The sequence below is a fragment of the Synchytrium microbalum genome (genome assembly GCF_006535985.1).
Source record: "Synchytrium microbalum strain JEL517 chromosome Unknown SmJEL517_scf0077, whole genome shotgun sequence".
NCBI lineage: Eukaryota > Fungi > Chytridiomycota > Chytridiomycetes > Synchytriales > Synchytriaceae > Synchytrium > Synchytrium microbalum.
In genome coordinates, this window is record NW_022158426.1 from 20,578 (window position 1) to 43,391 (window position 22,814).

Here is a 22,814-nt window from a genome sequence, read left to right on the forward strand (position 1 = left end):
AGTTTCATAGATTGTACTGTTACATTATGTCTTTTTCAAATTTTTGACCACGTCATCCCACGACTGAGCTGATGTTGCACGTTTCCCACCACCATTAACGAGTCCCACAATTTCTCTAAACTCATTACTGCTGTTTTCATTATCCTGATGCACATAAAAGTACTTGCGATTATACATTGGAGACGACGACCCAGCTAGCACGGTTTTGCCTGCTTGGATTTGCTCAGGTGATGGTGCTTCATCGTCAAGTGCCAGTGGTTTGAGCTTCCATGTTGCGAAAGCTCTAGCCGCTCCCGTAAGAGAGGATGCTGGTAAGGTTGTCGCGACCTCTCGACCAAAGAAGGTCAATGTCACAGCTGTTACTATTGGAGATGAGTCTATAGATGATGCAGCATGTTTGTATAGTCTGCAAACGTAAGGATTACAAGCCCAATTCACGGCGAGTGTAGACAGTCCACTAGCAATGATTCAACGTGTTAGATCGTTGTGGAGTTTTGGTTTGTAAAGGCGTACCTAGTCAAGATTGCCGACGAAAACAGCATCGCGACGACAAGCGGTGATTGGTTTTGCACGAAAACAGTCAGAGGAGTAGCACAGATGGTGGCAAAGAAGGTTGCAGCAGATACACGTTTCAAGTAGGTAACTGACTTGGTCATAGCTCCTACACAACAGAGCAAGATTTAGTCGACAAAGATTTTGAATAACGATTGGCAGACATGCTTGTTGCAAGTGAAATGTCTATGAGTCAATGAGCTCAAGTTGTTTCTCTGAGTTTGAAATTTCACGATGAATCTGATGCATCAGGCTTGATTTCACGTAGAAGCAGCATGATCTCATTGATCATCAACAATAGGATCACGACAATTTGATGACAGGATCAATGGTGCTTACCTTCATACACCAACTTCAACTTTTCATCTCCTTTAGCAGTTGCATCCACATTTGATGAGCTAGACCTTATAGCAGAACACCTGCAATCTCGTATCCACGTCGCTCTAGAAGCTAGCCTCATAGTACTGATCATTCTTGACTGTAACATGCTGCTAAACGATCAAACTGGCTGGAAATGGACAAGATCAAAACAGTAAAACAGCTTGAAAAGTTTATTCAAATAATCGATACATGGAGCACCCTACAAGAAACATCTATAAAACTCCTCTCCTCCATCTCAAACATCCGGCTCCAGCAAAACGCAGCTACCATCTTGTCCTCATCAAAATCACTTTCAACCATTCCCATCCTAGCCGAATTCCCAGATATGCTACCCCGTCTCCTCTCAAAACAGACATCAAAACTAGAATCCATGTATTCAGACTTGAAAACACGCATCATGCCCGAGTTTGCGTCCGTGGTAAAGACAATGAAGACGAATGCTCGTGACGTGGTGTCAAAGACGCCGTTAGTAGCACAGGAACCGTTAGTAGAGACAGCTGTTGGGTTATTGAGACCGTTAGAAGTCGCATCGTGGATTGATACGCTGTGTATCATGTATGAACGGGAGTATCGGATGAAGGAGACGCTGATTGTCATGTTGTTGAGTGGAGACAGTGAGCTGAATGGGGTGGATCATATCCTGAAGAGGTGGAAAAGCGAGGTGCATGTTGACTCTGTACTGGTGTCGACGTGTCGTGAAAGACTAGCTCTGGCGCAACAGACTCTACGAATGAGGTAGCATAGGTACATAATAGTGTCGGTATTAGTGGAGTGAATGCTGTATATATAATTTTCTATAAATTATAGATTAGAGACACGTATATATTCACATAGTGGTTCAATGTTGCGTCGGAATTCACATTCCTCTCGCCTTCTTCAGAATTTCAATGACAGGAGGCTCAAAGGACATGGAAGGGGACTCGAAGCCTGTTGCTGCAAGCCTAGTTGTGGCTTAACACCCGTCGACGTATCAGATATAATTGGTATTGACAAACGGTACAATCGCACTTTCTCGATGACCGATACTACACAATTCCTCATGTTTCGTCATTGTTGAAAAGTCGTAAGTTCGAACGCTTACATCCTCAATAAGCTTTCGTCTGTTTTCACCTCACTAACTTCTAATCTCTTTTGATGTAGCCTCAACATCAGAATCGATGAACCCTCAGAATGGTCACCAACAGCAGAGAGCTTATTACAAAAACACCAAAACGTTTCCCGTCATTACGCTCTGAATTTCTGCCAGCCCATCAAATTGATACTATTACAAGCGGGATTCAAATATGGGCCATGCGGAAATACCCAAATTATTAGACGGTATGAAAACATTCCTGCCCGTTTTGTTGCCTTATACTCACACGTATCTTTTTGTAGAGCCTTCGTGCGGCGACAGGTTCTAAAGAAATGTACAGCCATGATTCGTGGCCACGTCATGCAAGACGAGTAAGCCCAAGAACAAGCATTCCCTCGTACATACCATGACGCTTCTGACGACCATTCAACCTCCAGATTCATTATCGACGAACCAATAGCCCAATACCCCAGTACGCTCAAAAGGTGTTCGTCGACAAAGCCGGAAAAGCAGCAACAACACACATCACGACCACTAAACGAGGCTACTTTATGGAATCCCACGCTTCGCTCCTCGTAATCAAACTCGTTACAGGTCGACGACACCAGATACGAGTGCATTTATCTTCGGTGGGCCATCCATTAGTCGGTGATTTCAAGATTGCCCTGGGTTCAAGTACTCGAATCCGTTTAGGACGTGTTTGTATGCGTGGAAGATACAGTGTTGAGCTTAACGAGAAGGCCGGTGGGGACTTGGATGTTACGACTGGCGAGAATCCGTTCGAGGATTTAGTTAGAGTGGAGCCGTGGGTGGCAGATGATTCGTTTTCATGGCCTGCTATTGTTGGCACAGGATATTGATAGTAGAAGTGCGTGAATCTCTTGCATGACCTTTGCGAATAAATCGCCGTTATGCTGGTGAGGCAGCGGTCGCAATCGTGCCGTCCTTCCGTGACGTTTGGTTCGATGATGAAGTATTAGTTCTTGCTCATAGACGGACAAGGGCAACATAGTCGCAGCAAAATGCAGCCCACGTGGTAGCAACTATATCACATATATTGCTCTCAAACTATAATACATATACCTCCCAAACTTCTCTTCAATGAAGCCTATTCAAATCTTCAACCAACCTCAAAAGCGCATCAGACGTAATACCGAGTTTCGCAGTATCATCCATTCCAGTCCCCTCAACAACTCGTTGCAATCGAGTCGCATCCAGTTCAAGAATACGTTCAATAAAATCACCATCAATAAAGTTCTTCCCACCTCCTCGTCCAGTACGTCGGTCATCCATGAAGGACCTGTATTCAGCGTGATCTAGACCTCCTACTCCCTTGATTACTTGACGGAGGTTGACTTCTACTTGGTTTAGGAGTGCGAATGTTTCATCGCTCAGGGTGCAGATTACACCCAGTGTTCCTGTTAGGGTGCAAAAGAGGAAGCGTGGGATGGCTGGTGGTTGAGAGTCTGGTAGTTGGATGACGAGCGATCCTGCGTAACGAGAAGCAAGTAATAAGAATAGCGATCAAAAAAAAAGAGATCTAATCCCGACCAGGGACGACCATCTTTACCGGTCCTCGTCACAACAACTCACCATGACGGAACCGATTAACTTGATCCCCTACATGCCACTCCCCAATCAACTCCAACCTCTGCCTCTCGTCATCAGTGACTCCTTCAGATCGTTTCCTCCACGCCAAGATATTATAACTAGAATCACCACCTATACACGTCTCATCATCCAGCATTTGGACAGCAGTCATCCAATGTGTAGCAAAGTCTTTCGAGACTTCTTCTAAGGAATCATCTGCGCCTAGTCGTAATATGGACACAGACTTCATCAAATCACCCACCAACAGGAAGTGACCATGAGCAGCTAGATACAATGCGACGAGATGACCATGGTGCGATGATTTGGCTGTGAGACGGGTAGTTATGTCGTCTTTCGTAGGATCAAAGCTAAAGACTACGACACGGGAGTTTATGCTGGCTACTAGTCGTTCTTGTAGTGATACTATGGCGTATGCGGATCCAGGTACTTCGGTAATGGCGATTAATGAGATTCGCCGATTAGGTGTTAGTCTGAAGAGCAGAATACGACCTCTGGTAGGCTCTTCGTCGTTTGGGAAGGCATATGCAGTTCCGATGGCAAAAGTCGGTTGTGGGTCATTAAAAAAATTCATGACGGATATTGATTCTGGTATTTCGAATTGTTCCAATTCGAATACATCAATCACTACATTGAATATAAGATTGTTAATTGAGACGGAGAAAACTGTCGTTTAAATCAAGACCTACCATCGAAGGTTTGATCATCCAGCACCTTGAAAAACGTCCTTTCAGTCTCTGTACCAGCATCATCTACCTCAAGTCGTGTGGTCAAAAGGCCAAACACTCTATGAGCATCATCGTGTGCAATTCGACGGGCAAACTCCCGAAGTGGTATAGTACGAATATGAAGTTTTTGAATATCATCTACAGTTCCGATTCGTAATCTGTCGGGTGTAGCGAGTGCTAATGCATTCGGTGCTGCAGCCAAATTGAAGGGTGTCATATGTATAACCTCCTAAAATTGATGAAAGCAAGTTAAAATTGCGACAAAAAGAGCTGACTCGCCATGTATAATACCTTGAGGTTGACGTTTGAATACAAGAGCTTCTGATTGCTTGAATAAATAACAGTAGGTCTATCTGATGCAGCAAATATGTGGTTTCGTCCATCGGCACCACGGAACGGTCGTAGTGCGACAGGTTGAGTACCGAGGGATATCTTTCTCCTGTCTCTCAGCGTGCCCGTAGTGGCATCCATCATGAAATTGTACAGCGTGCCGTCACCTAGATGATAAAATGGTCAAATTCTAGTGTTTTTGCCAGCAGCATTGAACCCTCATTTACTCACCAAGAGCAGCCAACAAGTACGCGACTCCGTCAAAAGTAGCAAGATGCACAGATCTAGGGATCACCTCTAATTTGAAGAGTTTAATGACAAAACAGCGCCCACTATCGTATGCCATGGTTCCATACCTTCACCCAAGGACTCCTTTGCTATCGCATTCCAAGACGGAAGAGCCAAAACTTGAACACCTCCTTCACCCCACAGCCCAACAACACAAACATTAGATACGGCACTGTCTAAAGGTGCGATATCCACGCACGATATTTCATGCTCAATTTGCGTAGTAGAGACTTCTTCCAGAACACGACTTTGTTGATTCACTTGTAAGTATACGAGATGGCAACCACTCAAAGCCAGTAGCACTTGAGTGGAATTGGCAGATGCCTGGATGATACGGCATCCAGATGGTGGTGACCATGAATGGTTTAGCATCTTGTCGGAGGTTGATAGGAGGTAAGCGCCTGACGCTGTTATCTAAGATGAACGTTAGGTTGAGTAAAACATTATAGCGTTGCTGCTTGTTCAATGTGATCGAGGTAGTTTTTTTTTCGTCAATACCTGGATGAAACAATCACCACACATATTGATTGCAAAGAGAGTAGATTCATCCATTCTCATGGCGCCTCCATCTTCTGTCTCTGTTATTTCACCTTCTGGATCAGCATGTAAAAGCCTCGTCTCGTTGGTGAATGACAGGACAATGGTATCATCATGTATAGCCTCAGCATGTGGTCGTAGCGACCACACACTCCTCAAACCAGTCATTTCTAATTCCGCGATTTCATTGATACCAATACCATTTCTGACTATACGTAATGAACCATCTTTTCCGATACCAGAACATGCGACAATCTGGCCCTAGAATGGGGAGAAGTTTCAGTTCGCAAAAAAGCCATAAGAAACTCAAGACGGCAGATTAACTACTGACTTGGCCCTGTCTCTCCAAATCTACAACTGCGAAATCGACAATGGGTGCCAGATTAGGGTATGTATCGACTACTTGGAAAAAGTCTCCAGCTTCTTGTTTTTCGGCGCTGAGTTTGATGAGCTGCGAGTCTCCATAATGAGAACCAACATAGGCATATCCATTGTCAAGATAAGTGAGAGCTGCTGCAATCGATGTCTGCGAAAGATGTTGATCTTTGAGAACCAAAGACATCGCCGGTCGAAGCTTTTTTTTGCTCACCTCTCCCAGTCTTTCCAATCTCAATGAAGAAATGACCCCATTTGCCTTGAATGAAACCAATACAAACAAGTTTCCTAGGTAATCTCCCAATAAATATCGTGATCCATCTGCGTCAATCTGTGCGCAACTGGTAATTGTTGAAGGATTAGGTGCGCGATCGAAAAAAGGATATGACGTTGATAAACTACCTTTTGATAATGGTAAGCTTCATGCCAATGACGACAGGTGGAATTCTTCCATTCATATATGAAATTGTCTTTTCTCCAATCACAAGCAGACCTCCACCTATCCAACATCGATTTAGTAAATCGGACAATGAGAGATTAAGTACTCGTTTTCGACGAATCAGGACAAACCTGAAGCAACAGGCACTGGAATCAGCATTCTGGCACCACTATCTACATTTGCTTGGTACCAAGGGCCTTCAACCAATTCTTTGAGAGGCACAGACACTTCGAATGTCTTGACGTGACGATTCTCTTTAGTGTCTTGACATAATACGGCCAACAATGGTCGTTGGGTCTCGTCTCCTTGCAAGAAGGTCATTGCATGGACCTGTAACTCATCGAGCCTACGAGATTGACGGTCAGTGATGAATTCGAGACCGGAGCGAAGAAGCTCCCAAATGCTCAGACCTTATATTGAACACATCAGCCAACTCTCCCATCTTTCGTTCTCGCACAGCTGCTTTACCCTTTGCAGAAGAAGCAGCGGAATCGGTACCTCGCGAACTAACCCATCCCTTGGTATTTCCAGCATGCAGCATGGGAATGATTTTGAGTATACCTTGGTAGGCATGTACTGCGATGACTCTACATTTAGGATCGACAGCAGCAGCACAACCTTGATCAGCTTGTCTGCCAGTTCTTTCTACCAAATCACCCATAGCTTCCGTTATGATTTCAGACGTGTCTGGATCCCAGGACAATACACAGAAACGATAGCGTTCCGTGCTGATGAAGAGGAGATCTGTCTTTCGTCCAGCTGGTCGATAGAGTTCCAAGACGGCGATTCGTCCGTATAAGGGCACGTCCAGTAGTTTACGTAGACCATCTTCAGCAACTAGATTGATTTCGAAATTGCTTCCCTTCCTAGTAAGATGGGGTAATGGTTGCAGGGTAAGTTTGGATAGCTAGCACACAACCCGAAATTGTGCTTAAAACGAGAATGACTTACGCAAGAATCAGGTTTAAGTCATTAGGACCAGTAAAGTTTCCTTTCACGGCGAGAGATACGGCGGATGCCTTATGAGCTGACACCACGTAGAAATGCTTTGAAGAAGACATTGCGATGTGTTGAATGTGTTTTGGCTTGCAAGCTTGAGGATCGGAGGGTGATTTGATGAATGGATTCGGTACAATATGCTATTATATGATTTCACAGCGACGTTCTACCATTGAACAGCTTAGATCTATTAAGCTCTTGTCAGTTGCTTGTTGTAAAGGGCTGCTAGGACCAGAGGAGACTCTTTAGAGTTTGGGAGCGGAGGACACGTAGATAAAAGACTCTGTTACGTGTATTTTGACTGGAAATGCACAAGACAATGGTTCAAAGCTACCATGAACTAGTGCGTTCAACGTGATTTCGCCAAGTCAATGTTTTGATATCATCATTCTTGATCAGGTCAACCTGGAAGATTCGAAAGACGCTTGAATATGAAGTATATTTACAAGAATTGATTGATCGGAGGCTGCCGAATCACCCAATACTCTGCAATGCAGTCAAAGACAGGTGTCAACTTGTCATAAGTTTGTGGTTATTCAATGCGAAACTTGAATATAAATTTTCGGATCTCTTGCACATGTTGCTGTTGCCAACATTTGTGAATTTCTTTCTTTGCGGTTTGTGTGTATTAAATCAGTCAACCACATTACAAGTTGCTACGAAACGAAACTGAACGTGAATCTTTACTTGTTTCTTGATAACAGAGGAGACAGGGAAAAATTCAAGATATATCCCACAGGTAAGTGCCATTGTTCTCATGTTCCTGCTGTACTGATACTCCCGTTCTGATCTCCCTTCTTTACACCCAATTCTTTGTGCAGTAGGCTCGAAACTTGATCATCTTGGCGAACTTGATGTTAAAGTGAATAAATGCCACATTTACCCCCTCCTGGATATGAGAGAAGACAGGCCCAAGGCTTCTTACCTCCATACAACAACGCAATCGCTCCTCAACATCAACCAAATCATAGACACAATGCCTTGACACCATCTGAATCATTGTGGAATGCTCAAGAACCAACTGCAAACCAGCAATACGAAGATCCATATACTATGCCACTTCCACGCAGCAGGCTTCCATCAAACTCGAATCTAGCTGAAGCACAATGGACTTCTCCTCAACGTCTACTTCCAGAGACATCTGCTCACTCAACTTATTATGAAACGCAGGCAAATTCCTATCTTGTAACTCCATGGTCAACCACTTCTCCAACGCCAAACCAATCTCTATACAATAAAAACCGTCAATCGGATTATCCAACACGTGATAATTACGCTTCAAGTGTATCGTCTCCTATAGGCACTCGACGATCATCGTCACCATTTGATGCATCTGCTTGGAATGCTATAAACGGGTCATCGTCGTCATCGTCTCGTCATAGCTTCTCTCACAACTTGCAAGAAGCAATCTCCCCACCTTCTAGGCGAGGATTGGACTGGGGGCTTTGGTCGCCATCGTATTCATCATCAGAAGAGCTTCCTGCTTTTGATGATTATATAGATGATTCATTGTCGACTTCTGTCACGTCATTGACATTTGATAGCCCTGATATCATACTGCAACGTGAAAGGCGAACTTCTGCCGAGTTGTATGAACGGTCCGCTGAAAGGCGAGGTTGTAAGGGTAAGATAAAAGCGACTTGTTTGCTTCAGGATGTGTTGGACTGGGTTTAGAAGGTCAAACTTTCATATTTCTTGTGATATGGGTTTTTTTTTTGTTGTCTCAATAAAATTGCCAACTCATTTCGTTCTTCTTTCTAGTACCTGATCTAACTCTCTCACCACAATCTCAACCATCGCCTTTACTGCGTGGAGGTCCATCACCACGATTATCTGGCGTTGGAGCAGCTGCTATGTTTGCATCTGTAAATAGCAAGATACCCTATAATAGCGATATAACTCCTCCTCCAGGCCTGCTACATACACACAATGGTCAAGCAGGAGCCTTATCATCATCAGCTTCATCAACTGCATCATCCATAGCTTCAGCTTCAACAGCAAAACCAATATCTTGGGCTGCAATCGCAAAAACGCCTGCCAAACCACCAACTATACCCAATAACAATAGCCATTATATACCCCCAATATCACCTGTACACGAACGACAACAACGTGCACCATATACATCTCCACCTGCTACTTCTGATCACCATCACAACCATCATGGTGGTATGGCAACCTCGTCGAACCATTATTCTGGCCAACAACGAGGAAACAATAATAGTAATAATTATACACCGTCACTGCACCATGCGTCATCATATGAACGATACTCGAATGATCGTGCATCTCCTGATGTCAGCGAATCACCTTCAAGGATGCGAAATCCTGGAAGCAGTGTGGGGAATGGTCATGGTAATATCAGAGAATCGTCCTCGAGGATGCGAAATCCTGGAAGTAGTGTTGGAAATGGTCATGGTGTAGCCAAAGGTTTGGTTGGTGCTCCTTCGTCAAGTATCAGTAGGTACTCTCTTGCATTGGATGGGCCTGCTAAGCAACGTGTACAGGAACTCATTGCGGTACGTGATGAATGAATTCAAAGAATTCAACACAGCTCGGTATTCTCATTGGCTTCATTTTAGGCTCGTGGACTGAATCTAACACACAAGACTTTCAATTGCAAAACACCCAATGTGAGTGTGTGACAGAGCCTCCATTGGAACTCTGATCGCGACTTCCGTGGGCTCCTCTTTGCCACAACCACTAATATCTAACATCAACCGTCTTTCTAGGCTCGATACTTTGTAATCAAGAGCTATACAGAAGAAGACGTCCACCGATCTATAAAATACTCGATTTGGTCATCAACAGAGATTGGCAACCGTCGCTTGAGCCAAGCATGGCAAGAATCATCTCATCTTGGTCCAATCTATCTCTTCTTTTCCGTCAACGCATCTGGTCACTTTTGTGGTGTTGCTGAAATGGCTTCTGGTATTGACTGGAATAGATCATCAGATGTATGGTTGCAAGGCTCCAAGTATAAGGGGACTTTTGCAGTACGATTCATCTTTGTCAAGGATGTGCCAAATAGTTTGTTGAAGCACCTTCGTGTCAGGTATGAGCTGTGAGTACGCTTGGTTTGCTCGCAAATACTCAACACATCCCCCAACCTTAAAAGGAATAACGAAAACAAACCAGTCACAAACAGTCGCGACACGCAAGAAGTCGACAAGGAAGTGGGCCAACCAATGCTCAACATATTCGTAGAACATAAAGCCAGAACAACACTTTTGGATGATTTCTCTTGGTATGATGGTCGAGAAGAAGATCGCCGTAGCAGCAATATCTCGGATGCAGACTCGGATACATCATCTTCTCGTCCTCATCAAGCTACCAATGGTAATGGAAGGGGAAACTCCGGGGTGGTTGTAGCTCGTCATCAGACCAATGGAAATGGAAGCACGATTTGGGACAATTTGTCAACAGGGACAGCGTGAAGCGGGGAATACCACATAACACTAGCAAAAAAGGCAAAAGAGCAACAAAATCAGTATAGAGTTAGCTTTGCTTTAAGCCAAATGCTAGATGGTAGTTTTTGTTTAAAAGCGTCTGCATGTTTAAATAAGTGTCTGCATGTTTTAAATTCAATGTGGTTTTGCACCTCTCTCTTCATTCATTCTTTCTCAAACCCATATTTGCTTATTCTTTGTATAAAAAGTCATTTTTTGCTATATTATTATGAGTACAAAAAGCTGCAACAGATGAATTGTGGTGTGCTTAGTTTTATATAGGCAATGTAATTCGATTCTTTGACAAGCGAGTCACGATGTTCGCACCAGATATCAATATACATAGCAACAACAATACCACAGCACCGGCCGTTGCAGCTGTACTGATACGTTCAGATGATCCGGAATCTGGATGTGCTAGTACTAACGGTCCGTATGAGATACCTGCAAAAACAAACGAGTGTGAGCGAAAATAAGATAACAACAAACTTGAGTATCTTCATACCATAGAGGGCCCACGCGACAGCAAAAGTAGCCCACACATCCCTCCCATACACAGCAAACACAAGCCCGATAAGCATCGCCAGAGCAATCAGCCATATACTCGACTTTGCCGCATCTTTTAAGTTATCATCCTTGACTGGGATTAGGGATATTGAGAGCGATACTATTAATGCGGCAAGTGTCCATCCAACGTATAATGAGATTGGGGTACGTATTAATGTGTATGTCTTGAGAGATGGTGGAGATCCGTTTATGGATCCAAGGCCGTGGATTATTGAGTCTGATTCTTCTTCATCGTCAGCGTAAAAGGAGTCTGCGACGAGGAAGGCTTGGCGTTCTGCTTCATATGCTTCTGTGTCTTTTACGCACCTGATAAAAAGATGACGAGTTGTTGGTGTTTGGAGTCCAGCCAAAAAAAGAAGTGGAATATACCTACAATGTGATTCTAAACCACATGATCATATTCACGATGCTAATTGCAATAAGAGCTAGCGTCGACGCATCAATCATTTCAGATGTAAATGTGTAAAACCATAGGATCTGGTGTAGTCCAGAGATTGCAAACCATGGTCCTATGCATTGCGTCACGATATGGTATGCCGTTTCAGACGGAGTTTGAGTAGGCGATGGTCTTAGTGTTGACGGGAGTAACGTGTATCCCACGAATATGATTTGGCCAGTATATATGATTCTAAAAGTAGATATGAGCTACACGCTCTAACTGCAGACAAAAGCAGACCGCCATACCCCCAAATAGCAAAAGCCCACCCAGCAGGAGTCAACCATGTATGATATAGAGCAGAGACTTCTTTAATTGTCTTTCGGCCACCAGTACCAGGTATGAAGAGCGACGAGAGCAGGACTCCAACTAGAACCAGAGCATTTATGACTCTCCATAAGAATACTCGAGATATAGCTCCTGGAGGAGGGTATACGGCGTTGCCAACGTGGTATGATATTGTGATGAAGGGTTGTGCCAGGTGCTTCCAGAAGCTCATGTTTGCTATTTGGCGATGACTGTTAGTAAATGATGCAAAAACAGACAACAACAATGTCATTAGAGAGAAGCATACTAAATATTCTTGACTCAAGGTGTACTCACCTAGTCCAAGTTTAGAATAACTTGTTGCTCGGGCAAATGCCTGTGTTGTGAGCGATGTGTTGTGACCTGGAGAGTCAAAAGTTCTGGAAAGGCTTCCGGGTATGGCTCGTATGAAGACCTGAATCCAGTTGAATCGAGCTGATGAAGGCTTCTACAGTGTGCAAGAGAGGGAGTCAAAAAGTGTTGCAGAACTCAATGCTGACGGAAGGAGGACGCAAAGAACAATCGGCAAACAGAAAGAACAGCATACAAAGTTTCGTGGCTAGATGTATACGTTCCGCTTCGGAGCTCCAAGCTGACTGCTCTTACGAAGTGCCTCGTGAAAATGGAGTTTGGATGGTTAATGTGAACTGTAGGTAAAGACAGAGATGGAACGGCTTGGAAAGCAGAGAACATTGATGTTTTACGTGTATTTAATTCATGAACTTTACATGAACGATGAGCGAACGATACGAACAATGCCGACTTCTTGCGGCCCAAACTTTTCCTTTTGGCTAAAGTTCTCAAAGGAGATCTGCCCTTAGAGCAACGGTTTATAGGCTCGCATGACGCGAACTCCTCTTATGGCTTTTCCAGCTCAAGTCAATCTCTCTCCCAGAATGTTTGCCGATGACCACGTTGAAATATTTGAAAGCCGTCAATCTCAACACCACAGTCAAAAACAATCGGAGGACAAGCAAAGTTGTAGATATCATGCATAATAGGACATTATCATCTCTGCAGCTTGCCGCTACTCGGTGCACGGTAGGTTCGGTCAAAACTTTGAATATTTTAGCTTGCAAAAAAAACGCAAGCAGCTCGATTCAGCAAACAGATTTATAACCGCTTATACTAAACAACCACTTACAACTAGTATTCAAACACACTACAATCCACTCACACCATACGCTTACCCTCTACAACACCATCAACATCAATTACATCCAGCATACGAAACCAATCAACCATGCCGAGGCCTGCATGGACTTCAAGGCAAACCTCATCTTCATTACTGCTTCACCGATCACTGCTACTACCAGGATCCTCACCATCGCATTCATATGTAAACCATCAACACGCTCGCTCTCTGAATGTCTTCGCAGAGTTTGTAAAGTCTATAAGGAGGCAGATTGATGAAAACAAGGATTTCCAAAAGAGTGTCAAACAGCTGTCTGCTGAGACTAACAAGGTGAGGGGCTTGGAGAGGAAGTGTAAGACGTGCCAAGCTCGCACGCAAAAAAATCTACCTCTAACTGATGTCTACAAGCTGACCTTGTCTTTCCTGAATTAACCTTACTTTGTATCTTAGATCACTGAATCAGAAATGATGCAAGCAGCCGCCAAAGCAGCAGCAGCAGGTGCCGAATCCACGTCCAAGGTAGTCCAACAAGTGAAAGCAACAGCAGGAAAAGTCGCCGAAAACGTCCAACACGTAGTAGAATCCGAATCATTTCGTAAAACAGCAGAAGGCGCTACCTACGTGGCTGGGAAAGTCGGTGAAGCAGCATCCAAAATATCCGACCCTATAATGGACACCCAAGTGGCCAAAGCTGTAGCAGCAGGTGCCAAACAAATCCAAAAGGAAATCGCAGAGGGTGCAAACCCTCGATATATGGAATACAAGCCCAAAGATGTGCGAGAACGGGAACGTGCTGAACGGCTCGCTGATGCTCGTGCCGCAAACCCATTCGGTGCTCACCATGCCATACCAGTCTCTGCAAACCCAGAGGCAGATGGATCAGTCGTCGAACATAAAGAATCGAAATGGTCGGGAGCGTGGAAGTCATTCAAGGAAAACAATCCCTTGACGAAATCGTTACTGCAAGCTCATCGCCGTATCGAAGAATCTGATTCACCGTTTATGGATCGTGTGAGAGGTATCATGTATACTGTACAGGGAGCATTTGAGGAGACTGAGCAGGCTCAAGTTGTGAGAGCTATACAGACGGTTGAGCCTGGATTTTCGATAGATAATTTTATAAGGGAGGCTACGAGGTGGATGATTCCTGACATAATGGAAACGTATTTGAGATCGGACAAAGTTGGGCTAAAGGATTGGGTTAATGATGTGGTGAGTTCGTGTGGTTGCTGCACTTGCAGGTTGAACAGCTGTGAGATTGTATAGCACAACGTTGCGGTTTTTTTGCTCCCCTGTTTCAACTGCACCCATTTTCTCACTCCTTTCCTTCCTAGACATACTCCATCCTCAACGTCGGAATCCAAGCCCAAGAAACTTCAGGCCTAAAATCCGACTGCAAACTCCTCGATCTCCGTAACGTTGAACTAGCACAAGCCAAACTCTTAGAAAACGGTATACCAGTTCTCGTACTTACATATCGAACTCAAGAAGTTCTTGTATTCAGAGATCGATTGTCGGGTGCTATAAAACTGGGCAGTGAAGACCAAATCATGCATGCTGCTTATGCTATGGTACTGACGAAAGACCAGGTGCTCGATCCTACTATACCGGTTAATCCTAGGACGAATGGGTGGAGGATTACGGAGATGGTTAAGCAGGATAGTCGGCAGGGGTTGTAGTGGTACTTTTAGTAGTAAGATAACAAGATATCATTTCAACACAAGAAACGCATAATAATACACTTTTTCCTCTGGCATTCACTCTCCATTGCATCCAAAACGCGAAAGTTTCAAATACGAGCAAAAAACTTACCTGTTGTGTACAAACAGACGATTGTTGTCTACTTTGTGTGAATTTATAATATTGACCGACTAAATACAATGCTGTTGTTTCTAAATAGCACTACTTGGCAAAATATATAATAGGTCCCTCTCTCTATCCTTTTTACAACGGCGTCAACGGAAGAGCCAGCGATTTCAAACCCAAAGAAGAATGCACCCTAAAGAACGCCCTCCCAGCATCCCCAACCTCCTCATCAGACTCCTCCTCACCCCCATTCTCCCTCTTCTTCTCAGCCCACTTCTCTCTCTCAGCCTGCCTCTCAGCAGCCTTCAAATTCGCATACGACGACTTCCTCTTCAACTCACTAGCATCCGACGTAGCATATTCACCCATCATTTGCGACACAACGTCCTTGATGGCAGCCTCGACTCTATCATTATTGGTATCTTCTATTACAGCATTGTTGAGTGGCGGTGATGGCGGTAGGGATTCTAGATCGTCGAGATCGATGACGATGTGGTCGTTGGTTTCAGATACTTTGCGGATGGCGAATGCTTCTTGGACGTCACGGTTTTCGGCGAGATGGGCGTCGGGGCACATCATGTCCATAACGCCGTCGTGGGAGCCGGAATAGCTGGGTGAGTCCAGGGAGCGGATGAAGTTGGCAATGTTGCGGATTGCACAGCGGGCGGATGGGAGCCAGAGGAATGCTTGGAAGACGTGAGGCTGCGTAAAAAAACGAATCGTCAGTCCTGGAAAATCCTTCATTCACAGAAGGCAACAAGCAACATACCATGTCACGATATAACTCGTGTCTAACAAACCCAGCTTCAGCAACCTTGGGATTGCAAGATGCAATCTTGTGTGCGAGCATCAGTGTCTCGTCTCGCAGCATTTCGGCATCTCCTGCTTGCTATTAAATGAATAAAGTGAAGCGTGAGTTTACAAGCCAGGGGAAAGCACCAAAACAACGACTACTGCATAAGAATTGTTTGCACCAAACTCACAATCAAAGTAGGAGGGAACCCAGACGGATCAGCATACACTGGCGATATCAACGGATGTTGACAGACCTTCCACATCTCCTCCTCGTCGTCCACCCATGTAGTAGGGCGATCAGTTGGAGCCACAGGTCTTCCAATCTCACTTACAGCTGAATCCTTCCTACCCAACCATGCCGCCGGATTAAACGATGTTGGCGATGGTGTTCTTTTACCGGAAGATCGTTCAGGAGAAGCCGGTCGTTGTTCTTCAGTTGGCGTAGCCATGAATGCTGTATGGCCCGGCACAAATGTTCGATGTACACGTTTCGAACCAATTACATATGCGAAGACGGGGTTTGGACCGTCTGTATACATCATTTCAAAGACTGAGCCGTCTTTGCTTGGCAGGTAATCGGTTGATTCGTTTGCTTTGAATGATTCGGATGAGCACGTGAGGTCGACCCATGGTGAGATTAGTGCTAGACCACCTGGTAGTGGATACATGGGAGCGCCATCTGCATTTCGTAGGTAGTCCTTCAAGTAGACTGTCAGTGCTGTAGATAAACCACCACCGGCACTATCTCCCATAACTATAATGTCTCGTGGATTGATTGGTTTATGGATGGGGAAGTTTGCGGTGAAGAATGACGACGGGTTGTTGAAGATCGGGTCGTGTGGGTTTATGAGGAACCGGTATGCAGCAAATGCATCGTGCAAAGCAGCGGGCATGGGGTGCTCGGGTGCGAGTCTATAGTTTACCACTGTAAGAGGTAGGGACTTATGAGTAACTTTAGGAAATTAGATTCGATTCGTAAAGACATACCAAACAATCGGGCACCAGTCTCCTGCGCAATCCTATTTGTCAAGAACCGATGACTTTTCGCACTCAAAAACATATAGGCCCCTCCTAACGATGCGAATGGTATTTGAGAATGGCATTCTTCCAAAACTGAAGCTTTTGGCGTTCAAAATAAACGTCCAAATTAGCAATGCAACAGCTTAACAAAAGCTCACCATGTAAATAAAGTATAACTTTCTGCCTCCTCCCACTAGCAGCACACGAAGCCCGATACTGAGCCATTATTCGTTCATACTCTTTACCAGTCGCATCTGGCATTGGTTTGCCTGTTGGTCTTCCATCAGCACCGTGTTGTCCAGTGTACTCCACCCATTCACCGTCTATCGTCATGGAATCTTTGGATCTATCTTTAGCGTCTAGCTCTTCAGGTATTGTGTATCCGTATACGCCCTCAGGTCTCAGTCCAGCGGCTTCTCGTTCAGGTTCTAGCAGCTGTGTGCGTGACACGTGGAACTTGAATGGAAGGATGCGCACTGTGCGTGACATGGGCGTTATAGTGAATCTGGTACCGGCGCGGGCCTTCCACAATGCGTGTCCACGAAAGCGCTAAGAGATGTTTATGGTTTGTTAGAGTTTTTCGTTATATCATGTGTTAACATGTGTCGGCCAATACTTTCGGCATATGCAACGAGTCATCTCTCAAATGAATGTTCAAGCTATTCATGTATGCCAGCAGCAAGGAAACAGATCTTCTCGACGAGCACTCACCAGCATCCCACGCATAAGTTTCATTAATATATGAAATGTAAAATCCCAGGTCTCCCTTGCGGCACCGGTATGAGCATACGCAACCAGCGTTTCCACCAAGTTCTGTAAGTTGTGAGCAGCGAACGCAGCCATATAGTGCGCTTCAGAAAGAGCCAGTCCGGCAACTCGAATTGGCAGTAGTGGTAAAAATACGGCAGTCCGTAAAACATCTAGAGTCGTCGTAGTAACAAGCTTCTTGTCATCATCGTCTACAGCATCTTCCATATCATAGTCCAGAGTCATTGTGGTGAGTGTTTGATGGATGGAAAGAATGTTGTGCCGGGGTGGATGTTTTCTTAGGTTGTGAAGCTTGTCTAAATTGGATGGAATTGTGAGTCAGTGCTTGGTCGTTCATGCATGCCAATAGCAATGTTGTCAACTCAGCTGCAGATTCATACCTTATTTCTAGTCGTTCCGCTTCTGCTTCTAACGGTGAGTTGAGAAAAGTTCGTTGGGTCTTTTTGCCTCGTGACAAATGAGGGCTCTCGGCGAAGTTTTCGTGAAAGACGGTAAGACCACGTATGAACAGGGACGGATTTACGTGGAAATTAAGTGGATTTATATGATTGCTTTACTATGGCCTTTGAAAACCAAAGTCTTTGAAAAGTTCGTCTTAAGGCTCGTTTTAAGGCATGACATGTGACTGTTGCTCCCGAAATACCAATCAAGGATGAACTATATTGCCCGCCTGTCTTTCGTATATTCCTGCCGATCAGGAAGCCCGTTTCAATGCATCAACAGGCCTAAATCACGTCGCAACTGTTTTCGCCAAGAAAATTAAAACCCAGCTTCGTAGTGTCTCTATATAAAACAATAAACGCGTCTATTCAGCATCCGGACTAGCCAATGTAACACTAGCAGAAAGCGTAGCAGCAACAGGTGCAGCACCGTCATCCTCAACTTCCTCTTCCAAAATAGCTTCAACAACACCCTCAGCAGGAGACGAATCCGGTCGATTCTTTTGTCGTTCTTCCACAAAGGCATTATATTCATTCTGTAATTGCTTGTGTCGGGTTGATATTTCGTCCAGTTGGGCCTTTTCTTCCAAGAATACAGACTATGATGTGGCAGGATTAGATTTGTCAACTAAAAAACGGACTAGAAATGTAGTGAATGCCTTACCAAAAGTTCATCATATTCATTCTGTTTCTCTTCCATATCTTGATCGTACTTGTGAATCCAGTTCTCGACTTCAGATTCAATCTTGAATTTGCGTCTACGCATGTTGGATTCTTCTTCGCGGTGGGTCTTGATGGAGGTGTCGAGTTGGGCTGAAAGAGTGGCGATTTCGGCTTTGAATGTGGATTCCTATAGGTGACGGACAGGGCTTAAAAGAACGATAGCAGTGCCAGTTAATGTGAGTTCATAAGACATACCTTCTCGCTAAAGCTCGAGAGTTCAGATTGTTGCTTGCTTCTAGACTTGGATTCAATCTTCCTGACAATGTCTTCATTCTGTGCCTTGATTGTCGCCAATTCATCTATGTGACTGGATTGTGAGCGGCAAAATAAACTCTACCTGAACTCAGGCACGGTTTACCTTTTAACTTTCTAACAACCTCCTTCTTTATCCTGACCTGCTTTTCTCGGTCAACTCGTGCAGCAACCAGCTCTGCCGTTAATTGACTGACTTCCGTTGTAGTCTGGCAGCACAAAAAACTCAGATCAGCCATCGAATAACACCCAAGTTCATTTCAATCCCATACCTTTCTCTCTTTGGCTAATAAGGCGGCCAGCCTCTCTGTCCTCGTCTTTTCTTCGTCAGCAGACATTCTCAATCGTTCGAATAAGGCTACTCGAACTTCTCTCAACAATTCCAAAAACTTGCGTCCTTCATTCTGTTTTGGTGCTTGACTAGCCTCTAATTGTTTCAGATTCGATAGTGCTGATGCTGATGATATGACTGCACGGCATAATTGACGGGTAGATGAGCGTAGGGATTCTGTTGCTGATTTTAATTCGTCCTAGAACAAAAACAGGTTCAGAAATGATGAATGTAAGCATTTAATTCAAACCCACAGCAAACTACCCCATACTTCTGAACTCGGATCCTTCTTAGCCGACATATCATTAACTTGAGATTGAGCTTGCTTGAATGCCTAACGAAAGTCCTCGTCAGAATTTATGCTTCACATCGAATTTCTTTGCACAAAATGTCAAACCGAAAAAGCAGCAGCGACGGTAGGATCCACACGAGGAATAGCATTAATTCCACTCAGATAATGCACAATAGCCGCCTTCTTCGATGCTTCCGATAACACTGCAATAGTTCGTTGTGCTTCCACAAGTCCAAGGCGCGTTGAATCGTCTCCCCATAGTTCCATCTTGTCCGGTGCTGAAGAAGAGTAGTTGTCCGCTGCTGGTGCTATCTGTGTTCTCATAGTACTCATGGCTCTGGTGTGGTTTATAGTTCTCAATCAGCGATCCAGTCAATTAAGAAAGTTAACCAGTATTTAAGAATTGAAGATAGATCTGAGCCTAAGAACCAACCATTCATTATAGTTTCATAATGTTTGCCGCATAGACGAACGTGCAATGCAAGTGAAAACACAATAGCAATACAGTTTTCTTGCAGAACTCCTATGTGTTGAACGACGTTTATTATACAACGAATAAAATATTAAGAGGAGACTCATAAGGCCATAGACGCTTTCAACTCTGCTAATTCTGCGTCCTCGTCATCTTGCACCTGTACCCTAGCAGGTCGTGGTGGTTGTGCGATGGCTAAAAAAAGCGATTTAGTGTCAGCCTCCATAAGCACTGCGACATATCCTCCTGTAATCATACGCATCGTAATATGCATTCACTCTAATCATACCTGGTATGGTGTTGGGTACAGCAGGTGCATTGTTGATGTTGGCTTGAGGTGATGATGTATCCAATAACTTTTCATCTAATTCCAATTGTTCTAGTTCATCCAACTCTTGATTCAGTTCATCGTCATCGAATTCCATGCCATATCCAACTGGCTGTGATATTGCATCTGATATTTCATTTGCCAGGTCCATTTGATCACGAATGTCGTCCATGACTTGATCAACCTTCTTGATATCCCTAAGTAGCATATGAGTAGTGTGAGCATTTGACGTGATGAATGACGTGAAGGGAATTGGATCTTGTCCTTGTTTTGGTTGGGAACCAACAATGATTGACAAAAAGATCCCCGACACTATTACATACATTTTGCCATGAACTTGTTTCATAGCGGCAGCGCCCTGTCGCATGGCTTCCATTGTTTCGAGATTGACATTGGCAGACTCAATAGACATCATTTGTGTTTCTAGTGTCATTCGTGATCCCATTATTTTCGTTATCTGTTCCTCATACACCTTCTTCCTCTTCAATGCCATCAGAGCAACTATCAGACAAATGTAGATATACGTTAGCCTTGTAATGTAGTCGTCTCAATATACCAGTTTTTCAAGTAGACGCCTTGGTTGTGGCGAAAAAACATCCTCAAATGTCCACTGAATCATCACATGATTGCCAGTACAAGGACACCATGCTGGAGGCATAGTACTCTAGCAACAAGCTCTCTCTAATCCATGTTCTATTCTACTTGCCTCTCCTATTCTTGCTAGCATTGGTTCTCGCAAGTTTCAGTTCATTATCTATTTTGGTTTGCAGGTATGCTTCCCTCTTATCCAGTACCTCGAGCTGCTCTCGTAACTTGACAATGGCATCCTTGGGAGTTGTCTTTGCTGCCTTGGCCTTTCCAAACAAATTCATTGTCGTTGGTTTGAATGTTTTGGAGAGACGGCGAGTGTGAGAATACGAATGCTGTTGTCACGGAGGAAGATGGGGAGAGGAAGGCACATATTCGCGTTACTTAATGTGTGATTCCGATTGCAAGTAAGTTTGAAGACTGTCTTTGCTTTGCACTGGTTTGTATTTGACCTACATTGGGTGCTCGAAATATACTGCAATCACGATTGTTTCTTAGTGCGATTGAAGACATAAACATCTCTGAATACTCATTATAATTGGATCTATTTTGCTACCAATTCCACAATTCCAAAATTTGCCGTTTTATAGTGCGTTGCTTCCAAAAGTTGCAAATGTGGAATGCATGTACCATCTTTCTGTTGCAGAAAGCCCTTTCCAATACGCATTCTGCATAAAAGTGTCTGGAATAGTGAATAATTAGCAATACTCAACTCCATTACCTGTTTCTACCCCCGTATTCACATGCAACTCGACACAACGTGTTTTTAGCGCAACCTACTTGCAAAGAGGCTAAGAACTAGTCAGATCAAGCGAGATCAGCTATAATATGCTTCTTCCCTGATGTACGGTTCCTTGGAACTGTGCATAGCTGTGTGATGTGGCTGAGCTGTGTGATTCTGCCACGTACATGTTTGCAATCTTGCCACTGCGGGTGGAAGTGACACTCTGTCACCAACAAGCATAAAAACCACGTCGCTTTACTATTGCTACTATAAAAGCGACGCTTTCAGGTCAAGAACTCGCTCCAGCAACAATATCAAAACGAGCACAAATAAGCTTGAAGCTGCACTCTCTAAATCTACACCAACGCTAACCGCAAGCTGTAAATTGCTTTCGACTTGCCATACCAAACAAGTTTCACCCTATCTCAATCTCGTCTGACAAGGTACGACTTGCAATCCTCGTTGTACGAACACGCTCCTAGCTCACTCACGTCACAATTCGTAGCCATGATCGGATTCCTAGTCAAGGTTGCCTTATTCGGTCTTGCTTTCAAGTACGTACGCAACATGCGTCGTGGTGGAGCCTGCCGACACAATGGAATCTTCAATGACGAAGAATGGAAGAAGATTGTTGATTCTGTCTAGTAAGTCACATGAGATCACAATCAACCTGAGCACTTGATGTACTCACCTCCACAATCCTCTCTTTTTCTTCCCAGTGGAGCAGCACACGATGCCAAGAACAGAGCACTTGATGCTCTAACTCAAGAACGAGTTAAAGTAGCAACTGCTGCTTCTGCCTCCTTTGGGTTTATGGATGTGGATGCTGAGGGCAAACCTTGCGTATCTCAATCAAAGGAGCTTCATGAGGTATTAGATAGTTTGCATTCAGTAGACTCTCAACAGAATGCTAACATCCAACTCACGCAACGAGTAGACCGACACTCAGTACATCTTGGTCATTGATGTACCCGGATTTAAGCGAGACGAGATCTCTCTCACTGGTAACCTTCATTAAAGATTCTAGAAAGCGTGCATCTAACCCTCCTCGATTTCACCGATAGTTTTGGACG

General features: G+C 44.3%; 8 protein-coding genes across 8 annotated transcripts; 3 read left to right on the forward strand and 5 right to left on the reverse strand.

Annotated features, from left to right (window-relative positions):
• Nucleotides 1-24: 24 nt before the first annotated feature.
• SmJEL517_g06113 (uncharacterized protein) lies at nucleotides 25-1,012 on the reverse strand (the record flags this gene model as incomplete). Its single annotated transcript, XM_031172039.1, has 3 exons — nucleotides 25-457; nucleotides 514-661; nucleotides 892-1,012. 3 exons carry the CDS (start codon nucleotides 1,010-1,012, stop codon nucleotides 25-27), a joined length of 702 nt encoding a protein of 233 aa, XP_031021988.1.
• A 54-nt stretch (nucleotides 1,013-1,066) lies between these two features.
• Nucleotides 1,067-1,672, forward strand: SmJEL517_g06114 (uncharacterized protein; the record flags this gene model as incomplete). The annotated part of the gene is made up of 1 exon (XM_031172040.1): nucleotides 1,067-1,672. The coding sequence occupies one exon, from the start codon at nucleotides 1,067-1,069 to the stop codon at nucleotides 1,670-1,672; it is 606 nt and encodes a 201-aa protein (XP_031021987.1).
• A 1,431-nt stretch (nucleotides 1,673-3,103) lies between these two features.
• SmJEL517_g06115 (uncharacterized protein) lies at nucleotides 3,104-7,371 on the reverse strand (the record flags this gene model as incomplete). Its single annotated transcript, XM_031172041.1, has 13 exons — nucleotides 3,104-3,495; nucleotides 3,599-4,240; nucleotides 4,303-4,570; nucleotides 4,633-4,838; nucleotides 4,903-4,968; nucleotides 5,028-5,373; nucleotides 5,458-5,757; nucleotides 5,828-6,022; nucleotides 6,086-6,212; nucleotides 6,274-6,370; nucleotides 6,442-6,656; nucleotides 6,721-7,176; nucleotides 7,262-7,371. 13 exons carry the CDS (start codon nucleotides 7,369-7,371, stop codon nucleotides 3,104-3,106), a joined length of 3,420 nt encoding a protein of 1,139 aa, XP_031021986.1.
• An 808-nt stretch (nucleotides 7,372-8,179) lies between these two features.
• Nucleotides 8,180-10,746, forward strand: SmJEL517_g06116 (uncharacterized protein; the record flags this gene model as incomplete). Its single annotated transcript, XM_031172042.1, has 5 exons — nucleotides 8,180-8,933; nucleotides 9,071-9,828; nucleotides 9,892-9,942; nucleotides 10,042-10,364; nucleotides 10,428-10,746. The coding sequence occupies 5 exons, from the start codon at nucleotides 8,180-8,182 to the stop codon at nucleotides 10,744-10,746; spliced, it is 2,205 nt and encodes a 734-aa protein (XP_031021985.1).
• A 2,564-nt stretch (nucleotides 10,747-13,310) lies between these two features.
• SmJEL517_g06117 (uncharacterized protein) lies at nucleotides 13,311-14,881 on the forward strand (the record flags this gene model as incomplete). Its single annotated transcript, XM_031172043.1, has 3 exons — nucleotides 13,311-13,532; nucleotides 13,653-14,414; nucleotides 14,537-14,881. The coding sequence occupies 3 exons, from the start codon at nucleotides 13,311-13,313 to the stop codon at nucleotides 14,879-14,881; spliced, it is 1,329 nt and encodes a 442-aa protein (XP_031021984.1).
• Nucleotides 14,882-15,146: 265 nt separating this feature from the next.
• On the reverse strand, nucleotides 15,147-17,816 carry SmJEL517_g06118 (uncharacterized protein; the record flags this gene model as incomplete). Its single annotated transcript, XM_031172044.1, has 6 exons — nucleotides 15,147-15,710; nucleotides 15,778-15,897; nucleotides 15,992-16,728; nucleotides 16,791-16,874; nucleotides 16,982-17,372; nucleotides 17,535-17,816. The coding sequence occupies 6 exons, from the start codon at nucleotides 17,814-17,816 to the stop codon at nucleotides 15,147-15,149; spliced, it is 2,178 nt and encodes a 725-aa protein (XP_031021983.1).
• Nucleotides 17,817-18,396: 580 nt separating this feature from the next.
• Nucleotides 18,397-19,962, reverse strand: SmJEL517_g06119 (uncharacterized protein; the record flags this gene model as incomplete). Its single annotated transcript, XM_031172045.1, has 7 exons — nucleotides 18,397-18,630; nucleotides 18,696-18,881; nucleotides 18,950-19,053; nucleotides 19,113-19,215; nucleotides 19,279-19,536; nucleotides 19,609-19,671; nucleotides 19,735-19,962. 7 exons carry the CDS (start codon nucleotides 19,960-19,962, stop codon nucleotides 18,397-18,399), a joined length of 1,176 nt encoding a protein of 391 aa, XP_031021982.1.
• Nucleotides 19,963-20,204: 242 nt separating this feature from the next.
• On the reverse strand, nucleotides 20,205-20,922 carry SmJEL517_g06120 (uncharacterized protein; the record flags this gene model as incomplete). Its single annotated transcript, XM_031172046.1, has 3 exons — nucleotides 20,205-20,296; nucleotides 20,391-20,626; nucleotides 20,753-20,922. 3 exons carry the CDS (start codon nucleotides 20,920-20,922, stop codon nucleotides 20,205-20,207), a joined length of 498 nt encoding a protein of 165 aa, XP_031021980.1.
• Nucleotides 20,923-22,814: the final 1,892 nt, after the last annotated feature.